The 22,082-nt window shown below is 40.5% G+C and overlaps 1 protein-coding gene across 5 annotated transcripts in view; it reads right to left on the bottom strand.

Moving 5' to 3' along the window:
• The window catches only part of AP4E1 (adaptor related protein complex 4 subunit epsilon 1), a 98,071-nt gene extending 77,884 nt beyond the window's left edge, over window positions 1-20,187 (bottom strand). The window contains exons 1-7 of one of the 5 annotated variants that reach the window (XM_063716148.1): window positions 19,531-19,983; window positions 16,935-17,006; window positions 16,054-16,395; window positions 13,516-13,639; window positions 5,170-5,243; window positions 3,955-4,076; window positions 1-120 (exon numbers count right to left, since the gene is read on the bottom strand). The exon at window positions 1-120 is cut by the window's left edge and continues 40 nt beyond it. In XM_063716148.1, the coding sequence (XP_063572218.1) occupies window positions 1-120; window positions 3,955-4,076; window positions 5,170-5,243; window positions 13,516-13,639; window positions 16,054-16,095 (482 nt within the window). In that variant the 5' untranslated portion in view covers window positions 16,096-16,395; window positions 16,935-17,006; window positions 19,531-19,983. Of the gene's footprint in view, window positions 121-3,954; window positions 4,077-5,169; window positions 5,244-13,515; window positions 13,663-16,053; window positions 16,396-16,934; window positions 17,007-19,530; window positions 19,984-20,017 lie in introns of those variants that run through there. The other 4 variants (XM_002825448.4, XM_054531469.2, XM_054531468.2 and 1 more) reach the window with 4 other exon arrangements.
• Between the last annotated feature and the right edge of the window lie 1,895 nt (window positions 20,188-22,082).

Here is a 22,082-nt window from a genome sequence, read left to right as displayed (position 1 = left end):
ACCCCAACATCTCTGTCACAAAGTGCTTTCCGAAACTTAATATGAATATGTTGTACTTGATTAGGAGCAATGAGATGGAATTTGTACAATGCCAGAACAGCTTTTCTTCGTACAATCTCCCTGAAGACAAAAAATGAAATTTAAACAAGACAATCTGAATTCTCAAGTATTTACTTTGAAAGATTATGGGCCAGATGATTTCAAAATACTGGCTCATTACCTTAATTTACAAAGAAAGAGATAATTATACATTTGTGATTAATTTATTTATTCTAATATACCAAATTATAAAAAGTGGTTACCTCTAGGAAGTAAGGTCTCAAAACTTTAACTGCCCATGTTATATATTTATCTAGTTAGGGAATTTTTTTTTGTAACAAGCATGTATTACTTTTGAGATTAAAAAAAAAACAAGAAAAACAAATTTCTTAATTTTCTAATTCCATTTTTAAAAGACATTATCTCTAAAAATTGAAAAAAAAAGTCAACAGTAAGTTTAAGTAATAGGTAATTTCAGCTAGTAATATTAAAGTCTTTTTATTAATATTAAAAATCTTTGGCCTGTAATCCCAGCACTTTGGGAGGCTGAGGTGGGTGGATCACTTGAGGCCAGGAGTTCAAAACCAGCCTGGCCAACATGGCGAAACCCTGTCTTTACTAAAAATACAAAAATTAGCCAGGTGTGGTGGTGCACACCTGTAGTTCCAGTTACTTGGGTGGCTGAGGCACAAGAATCGCTTGAACCTGGGAGGCAGAAGTTGCAGTGAGCCAAGGTTGTGCCACTGCACTCCAAGCTGGTGACAGAGTGAGACTGAGTCTCAAACAAAAAAAAAAAGGAAAGAAAAGAAAAAAAACTCGTTAACATTCTCAATCTAAAATAGTAGCTTTCTATGTTTCTTTTTTATATATATATATCACTGGATAGCAGACTCCAAATACTATGGGGGACAGAGGGGAGGAATACAAGGACACACATGGAATAAAAAGATGTTATTCCTCTCCTTGCCCAGTTCATCTGTTTCAAAACCTCATGATAATAAAGAGAAAAGTATACACTAGTTTTGCACTTCATCTGTAGCAGATAACACCCAATGTTTTCTAGCACACAGAAACAAAAATAAAGAAATGCCATTCTATGTTCATGATGTAGTTTCCAAGGAAGCTTCTTCCTTGTTAGAAATTCTCTCTCTTGTCTATTTCTACATATCTCTTATTTGCAGACTATGCTGGCAGTGCTCAGAACAGCAGCAAACATCACAAAAGTGAAGTATTTACTTTTAGGGTTCCTTAACAAATATTTCTGCCATAGAATCTCAAGACTGAGACTATTCAATGCAATCCTTTGTGTTCCACTCAAGAACACCTTTTATAAGATTCTTAGTAAGTGGTCATACAAATTCCATTAATAAACAACTCTTATCTTCCTAGGCAAGCTACGCCATAATGGAAAACTCTTTTCACAAAAAAAAAAAAAAAAAAAAAAAAAAGAAAAGAAAGGCAGATTAACAACAGATTTACTGTTAGTATTAATACTGTGGTGAATGCAAGCCACATCACAGTGTATTGCCATTGGGTGTTAACTGATATTAATTCTGGGGGAGAATAGGTAAATGAAGTGAGGAAAAAAAAAAAAAACTCTCAATAGGCCCAGGAGTTCACAGGCCTGGCCTCAAGTGGTGGTACTAACATAAGACGAGAGACCTAGATTCAGGCTCTGGGATTGGTATGCTGAAATACAGCCAAGGATTCAAAAGTTGAATTCAAGCCTTATTTCAAATATTCTTTGTGACATCTACTGGCTTACCTATAGCTCTGCCCCATATTCGTGAACTCTTTACTCCAGAGCATGGGGCTGACTATGGCCATAACTGCAAAAGCAGAGTTTCAAAAAGTCTAAACTCTAGCCAGGACTTGAAATTAGACTAAATACAAAGCAATAAAGAAAAAAATTGAAGAGGGACCTTTCAATTCTCAGAAGGATTTCATACAAATGGTCAGTAAGTAAGGTCACCACAAAAGTGGTGGTAAGGAAAAGTTAAGCAAAAATATGCTGCTGTTATAATCAGATCACCTTATAAATCTTAAAAAAGCAAATATTTCCAATGATTAATTGTCCATAATCATCCTTCGTTCTAAACACAGATATGACATACAATACATAAAAAGTCTGAAGGACCTATGAAGTTATTCTGTAATTCTTAGTAAAAGCTATCATTTTAGCTGGAAGATTCATGATCCAATATTTCTTAAAGAATACAAGTTGGCCAGGCATGGTGGCTCATGCCTGTAAGCCCAGGACTTTGGGAGGCCAAGGCGGGTGGATCACGAGGTCAGGAGTTCGAGACCAGCTTGGCCTATATGGTGAAACCCTGTCTCTACTAAAACTACAAAAATTAGCCAGGCATAGTGGCGGGTGCCTGTAGTTCCAACTACTCAGGAGGCTGAGGCAGAAGAATAGCTTGAACCTGGGAGGCAGAGGTTGCAGTGAGCCAAGATCACGCCACTGCACTCCAGCCTGGGCGACCGAACAAGACTCTGTCTCAAAAAAAAAAAAAAAAGAATACAAGCTATAAGACAACATTTTGCAATCTCAGAACATTAAAAATACTGATTTAAAGTATGTAAAATGTATGAGTAACAAAAAAATCTTCATCAAGAATATATAACTGACATACCATAATCACAATGATTGCAAACCTTTTCCAACTTTAAAAATTATGGGCCGGGCGCAGTGGCTCACATGTGTAATCTCAGCACTTTGGGAGGCTGAGGCAGGTGGATCACAAGGCCAGGAGTTCAAGATCAGCCTGGCCAAGATGGTGAAACCCTGCCTCCACTAAAAATACAAAAAATTAGCTGGGCATGGTGGCGTGTTCCTGTAATTCCAGCTACTCAGGAGGCTGAGGCAGAGAACTGCTTGAACCTGGGAGGTGGAGTGTGCAGTGAGCCAAGATCACTCCACTGCACTCCAGCCTAGGCAACAGAGTGAGACTCCGTCTCAAAAAAAATTAATTAATTACTTAATTAATTAAAATTATGACATAAAGGGGCTTGGTCAAAAACAAAATATTAATAATTCAAATACAGTGAAAAGTAAGTCAATCTGATAAGGAGACAGTTAAGGAAATTTACAAGAGAAGATTAGCAAAATACTACAAAGTAAATTAAGTTTGGATACATTCTGCTGTAAAATAGGATTAAAATGCTGTGGTTTTGATATAAAAAGCATCTTCCCAGGCCAGGCATGGTGGTTCACCCCTGTAATCCCAGCACTTTGGGAGGCCGAGGCAGGTGGATCACCTGAGGTCAGGAGTTCGAGACCAGCCTGGCCAACATGGCGAAACCCAGTTTCTATTTAAAAAAAAAAAAAAAAAAAATCAGTTGGGCATGGTGGCAGGCACCTGTAATCCCAGCTACTTGGGAGGCTGAGGCAGGAGAATTGCTTGAACCCAGGAGGCAGAGGTTGCAGTGAGCCGAGATCATGTCATTGCACTCCAGCCTGGGCAACGGAGTGAGACTCTGTCTCAAAAAAAAAAAAAAAGCATCTTCCCACTACACTAAAGCTTTGCATTCACAACACTTGCACAATTTCCATATGTTTTTCATTATTTCACTTTATCCCCAAAACAACTTTGGTAGAACTAAGCAGCTTCAACCAACCCCACATAGCCAAGGAAAAACAAGACCACTGCTCATTAGTGGCAGAAATGGGAGGCAAGCCAAGGATTCCTGGATACTAGGCCTCACTGTCTCTTAGTCTAACTTTAGAAAGCTGTCTAACATTTCCCTAAACCCACATAAAAATAAAGATGATCCTATTGAAGATTTTTGTAATATTCCTAGCAGTCAAATAATCTCTATCCGGGTAGCACTGAAGTTATAATAAATTTTCTAGTATAAACTTCTGTTTTGAAATATATGGCATAGACACCTATCCCAAAAGAATTTACTTACTTAGAATGTTGAAGTTTATCTTCTATTAATGGAAGAACAGCTGGAATCATTTCTCGGGGGAAAATCTGGCTAACAACAGTCAGTGCCATACACACTTCTACTAGGTTAGTGCTCTGCAGATCCTGGCACAACATTAAGCAAAGAAAACATTCAGTGTAAATACTGAAACTAGGAATGGCAAATTCAACACTGTAATGGTCCTATATACTTAGTAATTTTGTGCTATTTATAATTAATTTGTACATCCAAACTTATGGCATATTTTATTGGAATGCTCCTATTTGTTTCATTTGCCTTAATAGGGTCAGTAGATAAATAAAGCCAAAAAGCAATGGACACAAGAGGAAATTGTATCTCTGTTCTGAAACTAGCCAAAGTAGTCTCCTTTATTACAGCCTTTAAAACTTTTCTAAACCAATACTAAAACAATTTTATGAGTTTTTCTTATTAATCAACAATAATATGAATGTAAGTTTAAAAGGAAGTGATTCTGGAATATTCACAATAAAACGCACACATTCATATGTACTTATCTATCCATATGGTTTATAAACCATTCTAATAGAACCTAAAAACATATTTTTTAAGTTTGGAAGAAATTTAAGCTACTAGTAACCTTAATATAGTATATGACTTAAAGGTCAGAAAACACTGTTCTCTCTCACATATCAAAAAACTGACACAAGATAAAAAGCTCAACAATTCAATTACATCTCATTATCATTTTGATTTGGGAGTTTAACAGAAAATATTGTGAGTGAGGATTGTTTTTATTATCTCTACATTTCAGTTACTTGATTATATTCTATTCTTTTTTTAAACGACTTTTTAAATTTTAAAGACTTCATTTACCCAGTTTATATCTATATCCCTTTAGAACAGATCCCAGAAAAAAAGATAACAGCATGGAAAGTATATCTAAACTAACAACTTAGAGACCTGAACTTTAGTTCTAACTCTGTGTTTTAAAATGAAATTATAACAAGAAGAGCAGCAGCTACTACTTCACATAGTATTTCATTTAATCCTCATAACTCTGTAAGTTCTATTATTTAACTCCATTTTATAGATGCAGAAACTGATCTAAAAGATTCTTCTAAGCCCATTCTGCAAGTCCACTTTCTTCTAATATCATCTAATTGAATATGATGGAGGAGAAATATCAGGTGCTGACAAGAATTATGACTTCATATTAACCAACATACAATACAATACCTTTACAACTGTATTCACAAGGAGAAGCAATAATTCATGACTTTCATGTAGAAACAAGGAAACAGCCAAATAACCTATAAAAGTTGAGGGAAAAGTCTGATTACTAACTACCAAAAACAGACTTTTCACAAGAAGTTAAACAAAGCAGTCCTGTAAGTATCAAAGATACCAGTTACAAGTAAACATAAACACAAATTGCAAAATATAAGGTTAAAAACCTTCAGTAAGGAAAATTTCAGTTATTCTTCACCCTGAAATCTTCCAGAATTATGTATTTCATAGGATATTCCAGACATGGAATAGACATTATGTGTATCAACTTAAAATCTTGTAAATGGCACTGAGAAGACATGCCTTCTATTTTTTGTGCAAATCTTTACATTATCAATCAAAGCATTCTCTATTTTATAATTGCTATTTTATAGCCAAACATATAATTCAAAAACTAATCACTACAATAAAAAAAAACCCTAATCCCTACAGTTAATAGTGAGTTACTAGCTCTTTGTATTGAGTGAGCTAGCCACCTAATGTCAACCCACATGATGTAAATCATATATTAAATATATTAAGCCACATACAATACCTTATTTTCTCAATTGAGGGAATAACAATTATTCAGGAAAGAAATGCTGTCTGCCACATTAAATATACTCATTGGCTTAAATAAGCATTTTTATTGCAATAATTAAAACATTTTTAAAGTACATTTTAAGATTGAGGAAATATATTAACACTATGACAAATGCCATGTACATAGAATCTAGATACTCCAAGGAATTTTCTCAGTCAGGCTTCACATTGATAATAACTAACACTTTAATTAGACAGTCACTATGGGTCAAGTACTTTATAAGCATTACTTCATTTAATCCTCACAACCACCCAACGAGATAGGCATTTTTATCCCTATATAATAATGAGACCCAAGACTGGGCGTGGTGGCTCATGCCTGTAATCCCAGCACTTAGGGAGGCCGAGGCGGGTGGATCACGAGGTCAGGAGATCGAGACCATCCTGGCTAACACGGTGAAATCCCGTCTCTACTAAAAATACAAAAAATTAGCCAGGCATGGTGGCGGGCACCTGTAGTCCCAGCTACTCGGGAGGCTGAGGCAGGAGAATGGCGTGAACCCAGGAGGCAGAGCTTGCAGTGAGCCAAGATCGCACCACTGCACTCCAGCCTGGACAACAGAGCAAGACTAGGTCTCAAAAAAAAAAAAAAAAAAAAAAAAGAGAGACCCAAAAAAGGGCAAGTTCCCAAGGTCCAACCTATCACATGGTGGAGCCAGGACTCAAACCCAGACAGTTGAAGTCAGTCCATATTTTAAACCCCCATATTTTACTGCCTCTCCACATAGTCTATCTTGACCTGATTCCCTGACTCCATGCTCATTGTTTTTCATTCTTCTCAATTCTTTCAGCCCTTTCATCAGGGATTCTAATGTTAACTATACTCATCGTTACCCAGCATCCATGCTGTCTGTGTCTACTATGGAACAGGAGAAAACGGAAACTTCCTATTCTTACAATCAAGAGGTAGCAGCATGACCAATTCCAACACCTTCACTAGAGGTCAGAGGAGCAAAGCTATTACTCTCACAATCTTAAGAGTTGAAACAAATCTGACCCAGGCCAAGAAAGAGATGAGGAAAATCCCAGAAAGCATTTGTTTTGTTTTGTTTCCTGAGACAGTCTCACTCCATCACTCAGGTTGGAAGGCAGTGGCACGATCAAAACTCACTGCAGCCTCTACCATCCAAGCTCAAGCAATCCTTCGCCTCAGCCTCCCAAGTAGTTGGGACCAAGGCGTGCACCATCACACCGAGCTAATTTTTTTTTTTTTTTTTTTTGGTAGAGATAGGGTCTCACTATGTTACTCAGGCTGGTCTCAAACTCCCAGACTCAAGCAATCCCTCCCACCTTAGCTTCCCAAAGTCCTGGGATTACAGGGGTGAGCCACCACACCCAGGCCCCCAGAAAGCATTTAAAGCAGAGATTGTCTTATCAGATTGCTGATAAATCACCTGCTCCACTAAGGTATCAACCATTCCCAAGTCGCCAATATCAAGGTCAACAAACTAATCCAAAGACCATCTCAATGAAACTTTAATTCTTTCTGTTATAAATAATATTCCACCTGTTTCAACAATCAGAAAAAAAGGGGGAAAAACACTGTGACTCAAAAAATGTAAAAATTTTCAGAGAAACAAAGAATAATAACTACGATTACAAAGTATATTTGGTATAACTAAGAATGAGGTATACAAGCTTTGAGTATAGAAATTTGGGCTCTGGCTCCATTTATCTGCTCTATGACTTATGCTCATACGCTCTATAAGTTACTTGACTTTTCTGAGCCTCAGTCTTCTCATCTTTAAAATGAAGATAAATGGCCAGGCACTTTGGGAGGCTGAGGCGGGCGGATCACTTGAAGTCAGGAGTTTGAAACCAGCCTGGCCAACACAATGAGAAACCTCATCTCTATTAAGAACACAAAAATTAGACAGACGTAGTGGCACTCTCCTGTAATCCCAGCTACTTGGGAGGCTGAGGCATGAGAATCGTTTGAACCCAGGAGGCAAAGGTTGCAGTGAACCAAGATCACGCCACTGCACTCCAGCCTGGGTGACAGAACAAGACTCTGTCTCAAAAAAAAAAAAAAAAAAAGGTAAAATGAAGATAAATACTACCTCAGAAGATAAAGCACTTAACACCTAACTTTATGAGCACTGAAGTTTATTTATTCATGCCTATAATTCCAGCACGTTGGGGGGCCAAGGTGGGAGGACTGCTTGAGGCCAGAAGTTTGAGACCAGCCTGGCTAACATAGCAAGACCCTATCTCTAAAAAGAAAATAATAACTTTAAAAAAAGTATTTATTCAATGATACTCATAAAAAAAAAATAATAAGACATTCTGGCTGGGCGCGGTGGCTCATGCCCGTAATCCCAGCACTTTGGGAGGCCAAGGTGGGTGGATCATCTGAGATCAGGAGTTTGAGACCAGCCTGGCCAACATGGCAAAACCCTGTTTCTACTAAAAATTAAAAAATTAGCCGGGTGTGGTGGCAGGCACCTGTAATCCCAGTTACTTGGGAGGCTGAGGCAGGAAAATCGCTTGAACCTGGGAGGTAGAGATTGCAGTGAGCCGAGATCGTGCCATTGCACTCTAGCTTGGGATGCAACAGTGAAACTCCATCTCAAAAGAAAATACAAATAAAAAGACATTCTGCATCAGAGAAAGCAGCAAAGCAGGCCTTAAAATTCAGAAGAGTGGATGAGACAACAGTACCAGAGTGAAGACATATAGAAGGCATAAAATGGCGGGCGCAGTGGCTCATGCCTGTAATCCCAGCACTTTGGGAGGCCAAGGCGGGTGGATCATGAGGTCAGGATTTCCAGACCATCCTGGCTAACATGGTGAAACCCCGTCTCTACCAAAAAATTAGCCGGGCACGGTGACACGCACCTGTAGTCTCAGCTACTTGAGAGGCTTAGGCAGGAGAATCGCTTGAACCCAGGAGGCGGAGGTTGCAGTGAACCGAGGTAGCACCACCATATTCCAGCCTGGGTGACAGAGACTCTGTCTCAAAAAAAAAAAAAAAAGAAGGCCAGACACAGTGGCTCACGCCTCACGCCTGTAATCCCAGCACTTTGGGAGGCCAAGGCGGGCGGATCACGAGGTCAGGAGATCGAGACCATCCTGGCTAACACGGTGAAATCCTGTCTCTACTAAAAATACAAAAAATCAGCTAGGCGCGGTGGCAGAAGCCTGTAGTCCCAGCTACTCGGGAGGCTGAGGCAGGAGAATGGCGTGAACCTGGGAGGCAGAGCTTGCAGTGAGCCGAGATAGCGCCACTGCACTCTGGCCTGGGCGAAAGAGCGAGACTCCGTCTCAAAAAAAAAAAAAAAAAAAAAGAAGGCATAAATTATATCTTTTTGTTTGTTTTTTGAGACATATTATCACTGTGTTGCCTAGGCTGGAGTGCAGTGGCACAATCTCGGCTTACCACAATCTCCGCCTCCCAGGTTCAAGCAATCCTCTGACCCCAGCCTCCCAAGTAGCTGGGAACACAGGCATGTACCACCACACCAGGCTAATTTTTGTATTCTTAATAGAGACGGGGTTTCACCATGCTGGCCAGGCTGGTCTTGAACTCCTGACTTCAAGTGATCTGCCCACCTAAGCCTCTCAAAGTGTTGGCATTACAGGCATTAGCCACCGTGCCCAGCCCCATAAATTATATCTTTAAAAAATGATTACCACTCAATAATACACATTAAAAACATCTGATGCCTGCAGATACATGTCCCTCTAATTGGCAAGAAAATATTTTCCTAAAGATCATGAGTCTCAATAAAAATAACTCTGAGATCCCCTTTAATATAAGCATCTATACTATAAAATGGTACACATAAAAGGTTATTAATTACAGCATTATTTATTTATTTATTTATTTTTGAGATGGAGTTTAGCTCTTGTAGCCCAGGCTGGAGTGCAATGGTGCGATCTCAGCTCACCGCAACCTCCACCTCCCAGGTTCAAGCGATTCTCCTGCCTCAGCCTTCCAAGCAGCTGGGATTACAGGCCTGCACCACCACGCCCAGCTAATTCTGTATTTTTAGTAGAGACAGGGTTTCTCCATGTTGGTCAGGCTGGTCTCATACTCCTGACTTCAGGTGATCTGCCCACCTCAGCCTCCCAAAGTGCTGGGATTACAGGTGTAAGCCACCGCGCCTGGCCACATTATTTATTTATTTTTTTGAGACAGGGTCTCACTCTGTTACCCAGGCTGGAGTGCAGTGGCGTGATCTTGGCTCACTGCAACCTCCACCTCCCAGGTTCAAGCGATTCTCATGCCTCAGCCTCCCCAGTAGCTGGGATTACAGGCACCCACCACCATGCCTGGTTAATTTTTTGTATTTTTAGTAGAGACAGGGTTTCGCCATGTTTGCCAGGCTGGTCTCAAACTCTTGACCTCAGGTGATCTGCCCTCCTCGGCCTCTCAAAGTGCTGGGATTACAGGCATGAGCCACCATGCCCAGCCAAATTACAACATTATTTATGAGAACAACAACAAAAAAAAATCAAAAACAAGCCATATGTCCACCAAAAGGGATGTGGTTGAAAAAACTGTGGTACATCCACCCAATAAAAATTATGCAACTGTATAAAAGTATAAAGATGTCAAAACAAGCATATATAGTATGCTATCTTTCAAGTAAGAGATAGTATAGATAACATGCTGCCTTTTATATAAAAGAGAGTGAATGTGTGCACAAACTTTTGCTCGCTTTTTCAAAATAAAACAATGGAAAGATTAATCAGAAACTAATGAAAATAGTTCCCTATGAGGGTAAGGGGAAGACTGGGTAGTGGGGCTAGAGATGAAAGTGAACCATAATGCTTTACATATTTTAAAAATAAAATAAAATTGAAAAATTTTTAAATTATATGTAAGTCTAAGAAGCAAAATGTAGCAACAGTTGGACAAAATAATTCTACCACCAACTATCTAATATTTAGTAACTATCTATTGTTTTCAAAATTTCCTGCCTATGCTAACATGGAAGCCAGCCAAGTAACAAGAAAGAGCAGGACTAAGGCCCATTTCATGCCAAAGGAAGCCAAAACAAAAATGGGAGGACCAAAGCAAAGTACTAAACTCTACCCATGCAATATTTAAACAGGTTCCCAGGTAGTTTCATTTCAGAACTGTCAGACAAAATCTAATCAGCATATTCTCCTCTTCAAAGTCTGAGACCAGGGAACAAAGGCTCCCATGGTCATTTGTATGCCTGATTATATCAGCACAACACATGGTTTGTGCCTTCATGAAGGCAATTACGACATTATACTATAACTTTTTTTTTTCTTTTGAGACATGCTCTGGCTCTGCTGCCCATGCTGGAGTGCAGTGGCACAATCTCAGCTCACTGCAACCTCTGCCTCCTGGGCACAAGCCATCCTCCCACCTCAACCTCCCAAGTAGCTGGGACTACAGGTGCACACCACCATGCCTGGCTAATTTTTGTATTTTTTGTAGAGATGGGATTTCACTATGTTGCCCTGGCTGGTCTCCAACTTCTGAGCTCAAGCAATCCGCCTGCCTCAGCCTCCTAAAGTGCTGGGATTACACGCATGAGCCACTGTACCCAGCCTGTACTGTAACTATTAATTTCTGTTTGTCTCTGTCCTCTCCCTTGCCATTGCAGGGATCCTCAAAATGGAAGCAATATAAGTTATTCATCTGTAAGTTTAACTGCAGTATCTGGCATACAGTGGGCACTCATTGTATCAACTTCATGAATATTGAATAAATTTTATAAACAGACAATCCCTAAGAAGACTTTCCATTCATAAATATTTTTCCTACTCAAGACAAAATTTCACTATTGAAGGCTAATTTATTTGGATCTGTCTTCCAGAGTCTTTAACAAAATAGAGACCTCTAAGAAGGGTATCAACGTTATCTCAACTGCTGTAAGCTAATATGTAAAGGGAATAAGAGAAAATGGCCCAAAGTTGAAGGGAAAGATTAGAAAGCAAAGAAATTGAGAAGCAGAAAAGTAAAAGAAATGAGATGAAAAGGTAACATGGGAGGGAGGCAAAGAAATACCAGACTTTTGCCCGAAATCTGCCATCACTGACTCTTGTTATGACTGATTTGTAAACATTTCCAAATGTATTCACATCTAACACATTTTTCCTTAGAAACGAAAAGGATGAAGTTGGTTTTCACTTTTCTCAAAATGTTCAACAATGGTTGAAATTTCCTTTTTGATGTTTTCCTTCTTTGATCAAAACCAAACCAAAGAAGAGAAAAAAATTACAAATACAGTCTTTCAGAAGCTAAAAGAGCAACACCATTAGAAAGGCTTTAGACATATGAAAATTCTGACAGGTGAATTTTCAAGGTTTGGGATGACAACTGAAAATCGTGAATATGACTGGAAGAGCTTACATTCCATATTTGTATAATGTTTAAGAAAAATCAAAGTTTTAAGAAAAGCAAATTACTAATAAAAACTAATTTGAAAGCTCGAAAAAAAAATTCCTGCCTTTAGGGATCTTAAAATTAGTTCAGGAGCTAAGACATTAATATATGAAAAGATAACAAAAGGTAACAGATGGTAGGAGCCACCTGAGTGATCACAGGAGAAATAAAATTTGATTTGGAATATGGAAAGAGAGAAACAGAATGCTAAAGGACATTCTACTTGGAGGAAAGAATATAACAAGTTTAAAAGATCTAAGTGTGTTTTGGGCGGAGTGGGGTTCCACAAGTGGAATATTGTGTGCACTCAGTCTCAGAATGTTTACCAAGACATCTGTCACCTCCACCCCATCATCTGATAGCACAGAGCAATATTATTTATGAATAATGCTAGTTCTTAACGACATGACATTAACTTCTCCGAATAAAGAACATGTTCTAACCTTTACTATTCTAAAATGCTTCCTTTTTGAGATTCTGATATAAAGTTGAACATTTATGAATAGAATATTTAATTGCTTAAAAGAATTTTTCCTAACAGCCCTAAAGGTTGACTATAGTGAAAAAATTTTTTAAGACACTGCTAATCCTCATAGCTAACATTTGAGAAGCTAAGAACAAGATATTTAAAATTACTTTAGTAAATTTCAGTTTTATTTTATAAAGAAGCATTTCTGACCATTAAACTAATAAGGTTAAACAGACTTCTTAATATCAGCTCTATTGACCAGGCGCAGTGGCTCACACCTGTAATCCCAGCGCTTTGGGAGGCCAAGGCGTGTGGATCACTTGAGCCCAGGAGTTCAAGACCAGCCCAGGCAACATAGTGAAACCCCATCTCTACAAAAACAAAACACAAAAATTAGCCAGGCATGGTGACACACAGCTTAGTCTCAGCTACTCAGGGGGCTGAGGTAGGAGGATCACTTGAACCTGGAAGCAGAGGCTGCAGTGAGCAGAGATCCCGCCACTGCACTCTAGCCTGGGCAACACAGAGAGAATCTGTCTCAAAAAAAAAAAAAAATGAGCTCTTTATAGACATATAATTTATATACCAAAAATATTTAAGTGTATGGTTCAATGAGTTCTGACATATATAGTCATCTAACCACCATCACAAGAGCAAGTAATTTTTAGTCTTCTCTTTAACTCCAAAATGCTATGAATCAGGAAAACTGATTTCCTATAAATGGTTTTGAGTTTCTGAAGTGTGATCTTTTAAAGTTTTAGAAATTATAATACAGTATTCTAAAAACATACTATATACCTGCCATCATTCATTTTGTATAATAGTTGGAATTTCAAGGACAACATGAAAGCATCAAAGTCTTAAAACACGTACATACCTACTCTTTTTTCTAAGAGGTTTCCTTGTTGGGCTAACTTGATTGCATGAATATAGCCAAAGGAAGCATCATATCCAAGCATTTCACAATATATAAGTCTCACCATACATTCCTTCATCATTTTCTGAAAAGCAAAATATCCAGTAGCTGTATAAATAAATAGAATATTTAGATTGTTTTACTATGTTCTCATAATTTAAAAGGAGAATCCTTTAATCCTGGCGCTGAAGAAATAACATATATATTACAAATTAATCACCCAATATCAGACTTTATAAATAAAAGTTGCTCCCAATTTTACTTAACAACAGTATTACTTTTAGTAAAATTATTTCACTATTTCGTTAGTGGCACTACTATAAAATAAATCAACTGTAGCTGTTTCTATGTGCCCCTAGAGAAAAATTTGGTTATAATGTGATACATGGGGTCTTCACACAAGATTTCATCGTGGTCATTTTACTTGGCTTCTAAAATACAGCACATAATTTTAGTAGACTTTGTCAAATGAAAACATCCATAAAATTCCCACAAGTTGGTAATAATTTCTGTAACAAAAATATTTTTCACATTGGAAAACCAAATTGCACCTAGATTTTCTTCAGAATTATTGTGCTAAGTACAATATGGAATAGTTTGCTTTTAAGCATTCTTTTTTAATAATTCACAATTATAAACTGAGGGGCATGATTTCATTAATGGCATAGCTATTGTAATAATATTTAGTTTTCTAATGGGGTCTTCTAATATCTTCAATGCAAGCCAAAAAATTTTAAGAGATGCTAAAAAATTTGTTTTATCACTAAGATATTTGCATTCTCAATATTTATGGAAAATCTTAATCAGAAATAAAATATATAAATAAAACGTGTTTCAAAAAAACTAAAAGCTCATAGACTTTTTTTTTTTTTTTTTTGAGACAGAGTCTCGCTCTGTCACCCAGGCTGGAGTACAGTGGCAAGATCTCGGCTCACCGCAGCCTCCACCTACCAGGTTTAAGCGATTCTCATGCTTCAGCCTCTCGAGTAGCCAGGACCACAGGCACACGCCACCACGCCCAGCTAATTTTTGTATATTTAATAGAGATGGGGTTTCACCATGTTGGCCAGGCTGGTCTCAAACTGTTGACCTCAAATGATCCACCCACCTCAGCCCCACAAATTGCCAGGATTACAGGTGTGAGCCACCACACCCGGCCACATAGACTATTTTAATATGTCAAAATTAACTAGGGTTAGCGTATTACAGGATTATTAAATCACCAAATGCTTAGCAAACAGTAAAATTGAATATTTGAAATCAAGGATAATAATGTTTAATGTAAATATAAAGAATTTAAAGAGAAACCATAGGAAAATCTTAAGGGAATGAGATTTAACTCAGGTCACTTGTGCTTAAAGCAATAAAAGTTAATTCATTAACACATTAATTAAGACTACAAAACACTAGCTGGGCACAGTGACTCACTCCTGTAATCCCAGCACTTTGGGAGGCCAAGGAGGGCAGATCACCTGAGGTCAGGAGTTCGAGACCAGACTGACCAACATGGTGAAACCCCATCTCTATTAAAAAAATACAAAAATTAGCCAGGCGTGGGGACCTGCGCCTGTAAATAATCCCAGCTACTTGGGAGGCTGAGGCAGGAGAATCGCTTGAACCCGAGAGGCAGAGGTTGCAGTAAGCCAAGATCACATGGTTGCACTCCAGCCTAGGCAACAGAGCAAGACTCCATCCTCCCACCCTGCCCCCCCCAAAAAAATCTACAAAATACTGAGAAAACAAACAAAAGATAAACGAAAAATACTGGCAGTCCCTCTTCAGACTTCTACATTAATTAGGAGTTAAAGTGTTCATTTAAGCCATTAAGTTTCAACCCTAGATTTGTAACATTTTATCTCAGAGTTTTCAAAAGTCATTACAAACTTTATCTAAGTGAGATTACATCTCATGCATTTATTTTTAGAGATGAAAGTGCATTCCCCAATGCAGGAATTCTCTTTACAATTTCTCTGACAGCCAACCTTTACATGAACAGCTCTGGGACAGACTACTCTGTAAGATATACACAGAGTTGGATGGTGACAGTGTTATAAAACCTTCCTTTCAAACTCTGCCTTCCTAATTTCTACCTATTTATCTTAGTTCTGCCCAACTTCAGGTTTCTGCCTTGGAACAAGGAAAATTATATACTGATGCCAATCATAAAAAATGGAAATCTAACAAACAAAAACCATTTCTGTTTAACGTTTCTATCTAGTACTATGAAGCATAATTATTTTATCCATAGCCACAGACACACATACATGTATACACACATACATACACATATATACACACGGATATATCAGATTATGTTTTGAGTTTTATTTGCCACATACTATTATTATGACCATAGAAGAAAATATATTCATTCTCTCAGACTTTACAAGTGTTATTCAAATTCACGATCATGTGCTTATGCAAAATGATTACCCAGATATTTTTACTGGCGGGGAGTGAAAACATTCCCACAGTGGCTTGTATACTGAAGACACTCACCAAATATTTGCTGAAAAAATGTTGCTTGAAACAAAATCTCATTTAAAAAAAAATCAGGCCAGGCACGGTGGCTCACACCTGTAATCCTAGTACTTTGATTCAGGAAGCCGAGGTGGGTAGATCGCTTGAGGTCAGGAGTTCAAGACTAGCCTGGTCAACATGATGAAAACCCCAACTCTACTAAAAATACAAAAATTAGCCAGGCATGGTGGTGGGCACCTGTAGTCCCACTTACTCGGGAGGCTGAGGCAGGAGAATCGGTTGAATCCAGGAGGCAGAGGTTGCAGTGAGCTGAGATCAGGCCACGCCACTGCACTCCAGCCTGGGCAACAGAGCGAGACTCTGTCTCAAAAAAAAAAAAAAAAAAAAAAATCAAACTGGGTTTTAATCTAGCTATGCTGGGACAGCCCCACAGTGGCCTGCATAATAATGAATGACCATTCATTAAATAGTTGCTGAATAGTGTTTGAAAAATCAAATTATGTAGAACAAACTTTAAAAACAACTAGGTCTTAAATAATAAAATTAGATATACCTACAATATATTAATTCAGGTCTGAAAATATCATGTTGAAATCCCAACCTTTTCCAAACGCATAATATTAAAAACATCAGATCAGCACTAGGGTCCCAAGAGTATCTCCACATTTATGTAATCATCATCACATTAGCCCTGACTTCACATAGGCAAATCTTGTTCTGGTGCAAACCAGTCAACAATAAAAGGCTAAAGTTAACATCTGAGTTGCTACCATCTATAATTAATTTTAACTATGATAAATCAAATTTTAGCAACCGATCATCAGTTAGATGCCACTATTGAGTCCACAGTAGACTAGATTTCAAATTCAAATGTGTTGGCACTGACTATGCAAACCTACCAGTGTTGTAGTAGGAGCAGAAACAGTTGCTTTCAGACTACTCAGTTCCTGCTGGATTAATTTTTCTTCTTCCTGAGAAAGAAAAAATATTTAAATGCTTGATTAACTGTCTTTTAAAACTGTAACAGCATTTATCTAAAGGGAAAAATATAACTTACAATACTTTTAATTTAAAAGAAACATTATTTTAAAGGAGAGTTACAAATATTACGTGCTTACGATCTATCTAAAGGCATTTCTCCAAACCTCAGAACCATCCCTGGAGAGAATAAATATTTCCAGGCTAACCCATCCTTCCTCTTTTCTTTACTCAGTTACTTCCCCTTAATTGTAGAATATCAGAAAATGTTTTTTTTAAAAAACTAAAGGTGGAGGCCAGGCGCAGCAGCTCATGCCTGTAATCCCAGCACTTTGGGAGGCCAAGGCGAGTGAATCACTTGAGATCAGCAGTTTGAGACCAACCTGGCCAACATGGCAAAACCCCGTCCCTACTAAAAATACAAACATTAGCTGGGCATCCTGTAACCCCAGATACTCGAGAGGCTGAGGCAGGGGCAGGAGAATCACTTGAACCCGGGAGGTGAATGTTGCAGTGAGCCGAGATCGTACCACTGCACTCCAGCCTGGGCAACAGAGCAAGACTCCATCTCAAAAAAAAAAAAAAAAATTAAAGGTGGAGAGAGAGTAGAAATTCTCCATGTATTGGCCCAAGAAAAGAGTCTCATCTCACATCTTCTCCTTAGAAGTAAAAAGTCTTCATGGAATTAAGAAACAGGGTAAGAAAGCAGAAACAGAAATAGGTCTTTTTCCCTTAAATTACATTCTTCTTCCCTGTCTTTTCCTCATTCCCCAAATCCTTTCCATAACTTCCTGTCTCAGACAAATACCAATGTGGTCACTCCTACTGTCTGCATTGTATGTTATCTCCCTAAGCACTTAAAAAATTGGCCTCATTTTTTTTTTGGCTAATATCATGCTACCTTTAAATTACACACTGAATTACTTGTTCATCAGATGGCTATTCAAAAGCCACTAGTGAAGTACTGATACACGTGGATGCCTGACTACAGTTTCAAACTACTATTTAAGACCAAAAATAACTTTTTTAAAAATTTTATTGAGCATCCCTTAAAAATTAGCAAAGGACAAAAACCTTAAGAAAAACATTATTAAGGCCACAAATGGCCAGGCGTGGTGGCTCACGCCTGTAATCCCAGCACTTTGGGAGGCCAAGGCGGGTGGATTACCTGAGGTCAGGAGTTCAAGATCAGCCTGGCCAACATGGCAAAACCCTGTCTCTACTAAAAATATAAAAATTAGCCAGGTATGGTGACGTGTGCCTGTAATCCCAGCTACTAGGGAGGCTGAGGCAGAAGAATCACTTGAACCCAGGAGGCAGAGGTTGCAGTGAGCCAAGATTGCACCACTGCATTCCAGCCTGGGCGACAGAGTGAGACTCCATCTCGAAAACAAAACAAAACAAAACAAGCCCACAAATAATGATTCTCGAATGTGAAGCAGGTTCTCTCCGGATAGCATCAACTTATTAGAGCTGCCAAAAAATGATTTTTTTAAACCTTCAGAGCAGTTTCTTTTCTGTCTTTCCTTCTCTTTTAGCACTTATATTGCATTGTAGTCATGCTTATACTTGTCTTAAGCCCAAAACGAATGACCAATTCCTTGGGAAAAGGGAATGTGTTTAATTCTATTTTCCTGTGTCTAACACATAACCTTGTTCCATAAACATTTGTTGAACAAATAATGACATTAACACGTGCTCTTTTTAAGATATAAACTCCTTGTAGCTGTGAATCGCTATACTACACAATCCGTGCGGGCCCGGCACGGTGGCTCATGCCTGTAATCCCAGCACTTTGGGAGGCCAAAGCGGGAGAACACCTGAGGTCAGGAGTTCAAGACCAGCCTGCCCAACATGGTGAAACCCTGTCTCTACTAAAAATACAAAAATTAGCCGGGCGTAGTGGCGTACGCCTGTAATCCCAGCTACTTGGGAGGCAGAGACAGGAGAATCGCTTGAACCCGGGAGGCAGACGCTCCAGTGAGCCAAGATCGCACCATCGCACTCCAGCCTGGGCGACAGAGCGCGACTCCGTCATTAAAAATTAAAACATTTTAAGGCCGGGCAGGGTAGCTCACGCATGTAATCCCAACACTTTGGGACGCCGAGGCGGGCGGATTGCTAGGTCAGGAGATCGAGACCATCCTGGCTAACATGGTGAAACCCCGTCTCTACTAAAAGTACAAAAAATTAGCCAGGCAGTGGCGGGCACTTGTAGTCCCAGCTACTCGGGAAGCTGAGGCAGAAGAATGGCGTGAACCCGGGAGGCGGAGCTTGTAGTGAGCCGAGATCGCGCCACTGCACTCCAGCCTGCGCGACAGAGCGAGACTCCGTCATTAAAAATTTAAAAATTTTAAAAGCTTAAGAATTTTTATAACTGCTCATTTTCAAAGCCCATTTGAGGCAGAGACTTAGCAAATTTTACATTTTGAAAGAACTATGCTTTTTCTTTGCCCAACACGTTGTTGTAACCCAAGAACCTCAAGCTTCCCCAAAGATATTCAACAAGAGGCTCACAGGATCTCTTCAGGCATGCGACATCTGACCTGTTGTTCAGTTGAAGGCACCGGGGGAGAGAAGGAAATTGAGTAGGGAAAAAAAACTTTGTGGAAGGTAAATAATGTCTGACACCTCCATCGCACTAGGTATTTTCGCACGCTTTGACATCTCACCCAATCCTCAAAACAAAAATCTATGAATTATGTATCAGTACTTTTCCACGCCAACGTTGAGAAAACACATGGAGGCTCAGAGGTTACAGAGATGTGCCCCAGATCAAAGAGTCAGTGTCAGAACTAACTGTGGAAACTCGGCTTCCCTGCTGTCAGTCCCAGCAGGAAAGTGAAGCTTCCAGGCAGACGAAAGGACGAACCGACATAGTAGCCCCTGAGCCCCGCCGGAGGGCTAACCCCAGAGGCCCTGGAGTCTCCCCGCCCGGCCAGGGCCTCCTGGCGCGGGGGCCTCACTCCGATGTCCCTGAGCTCCCGGACCGGCGGGCACCTACGTGCTTGGAGGTGAGGGCGGTGATGCCGCGGACGAGGCTGCCCAGCCTCGAGGAGAAGGACGCCTTGGAGGCCGCGGGCCCACCACCGGGCTGGTTCTGCAGAAAGAGTCCCGGCAGCGCCGTCAGCGTCTTCTCCACTATGTCGCTCATCGCCGCCGCCGCCCGCGATGCCGCCGCCGCCCGCGACCCCGTAGCCGCCCGGCTTCATGCCCGGCCGCCGCTGCCGGCCCGGCCTCCGTAGGCACTTCCTGTTTTTTGAATAAGAAATCTTTATTGGCGTCCCGCGTGAACAAGCTCAGTGTCGTTCTCGCGAGAGGCCACCAGAGGGCGCAAGAGACCGCGGGGGTGGAAAAGGCCGCTCGCCCGAGATTGCGCGCGGAAGTAGACCTCCTTTCTCGCGATGGGGTAGCGGTGCCGGAATCCCCCAGAACTGTGAGTCCTCCCGATGAAGCCGCCAGGGGCCTGGCCCTGTTAGGCACTGTCCGCCAGAGTTCCGCTTTCCCAGTAGCCGCCTTCGCGTAGCCCGAGACCGCGTCAGGAGTTGCGTCTCCCTGGCTGCGTCTTTTTCGGAAGTCGCCGCGCCGGCTCTCACTGTCCCCGGACCGCGCGCCACCCGCCCGCTTCCCACAGGCGGTTTCACGCGGGTCCCCGGCGCCGCGCGCGGCTCCGGCCCTGGCGACTCTTGGGACACCCGAGTAGTTGCGTGATAGCGGGGATGTCCTGAGGATTCGGCGTGCCGGGTTGAGAGCCCGTCGCGTGCCGGGGACTCGCGGCCACTGTCGCTTCCCGTCCGCCCCTCGTCTGGGATTTGGGGAGGTGGACGGGAAAGAGAAGTGGTCGGCGGCCACCCTTACCGACTCCTCCTCAGCAGGTCGCAGTTGAAAGGTCATTTTCCTGGAGCCCAATCCCCTGGCCCGGCGGGCAAGGATAGGTCTCCACGTCCCACCTTCTCACAGCGCTCGGTTCTGTTCCACTTTAGAACAGGTCGCAGTTGCCACTACGTAAACAGCTCCCCATAGAGAGAGTATTTTATTCATTCCGATTGCTCCAGCTTTTACCTAGAACAGAGTCTGGTACAATGGCTCTCGAAATGTGGTCTGGTGACCTCAAAGTCAGAATAATATTGATAACGTTTCTTACATGTTATTTGCCGTTTTTACCCTCATTCTGTTGGAAGTGTACAGAGTTTTCAAGAGGCTAGATGACGACTGACTAGCTGGTAAAATGTATGCTGGAGTATCCTTCTGTTTTCTAGAATTTTCTAAGGTAGTAGGTTTAAGGCATAAATACGTGCGTTTTCAGAGATTAATGCAATTTGCCCTCAGTACTCCTAGTGTGTTTCTAGGAGATAGGTTAGGTAGGTGGTGATAGCCTCCTTTCAAGGGGAACAAACTTTCTAAATAAATAGAACAAACCAGCCCATAGTGTACAAACCACATCCCAGGCTCCTGGTTAGAAAATTTTGCAGCAAAGAGGTAGGAGAGCAGAAGGGAAAATCCCCAAACTCTCACAAGCACAGAAACCCATGATCAGTGTTCTTGGGCTGAATTACACTCATTATAATAGTAAAAAAAAAAAAAACACTCCTGGGTGAAGATTTAAGATACTAATAAGACATACAATGTATATACTAGCATACACAACCACAGCACCCATGGCGCCGGAAAACCAGAGAACATGCTTAATAGCAGCACCCGTTCTCCCCCCTTCATGAATGATCCTGTGAGACTACTACAAAGGGAGTTTCCCCAGTGTTAGTGCATGCTGTCTCACCTTTGAGCAGCCCACTCTGATCAGCTGTGAGGATGTACACAGCTTGCTTGTACTTTTGCTTGCTTTTACTTTGGACTTCAAAATTATTTTGCACCGCGAAGTCCAGAACCTCAACCGGCCCACCAGCTACAGCTACACTTACAAGCTATCTTCGGTTATACCTGCTCTAATCTCTGTAACCTCCTTGTCACCTAATAAATGAGTTTTTTTGAAATCCTGAAGTTGTTCTAATACCTATATGGGAACATAAGAAAAAAGTTCAGTTTGTTGGCTTGTCTCACAAGAATATTTT

This window comes from Pongo abelii, chromosome 16, assembly GCF_028885655.2.
Source record: "Pongo abelii isolate AG06213 chromosome 16, NHGRI_mPonAbe1-v2.0_pri, whole genome shotgun sequence".
Taxonomy (NCBI): Eukaryota; Metazoa; Chordata; class Mammalia; order Primates; family Hominidae; genus Pongo; species Pongo abelii.
This window is presented reverse-complemented; position numbering and strand designations above follow the sequence as displayed.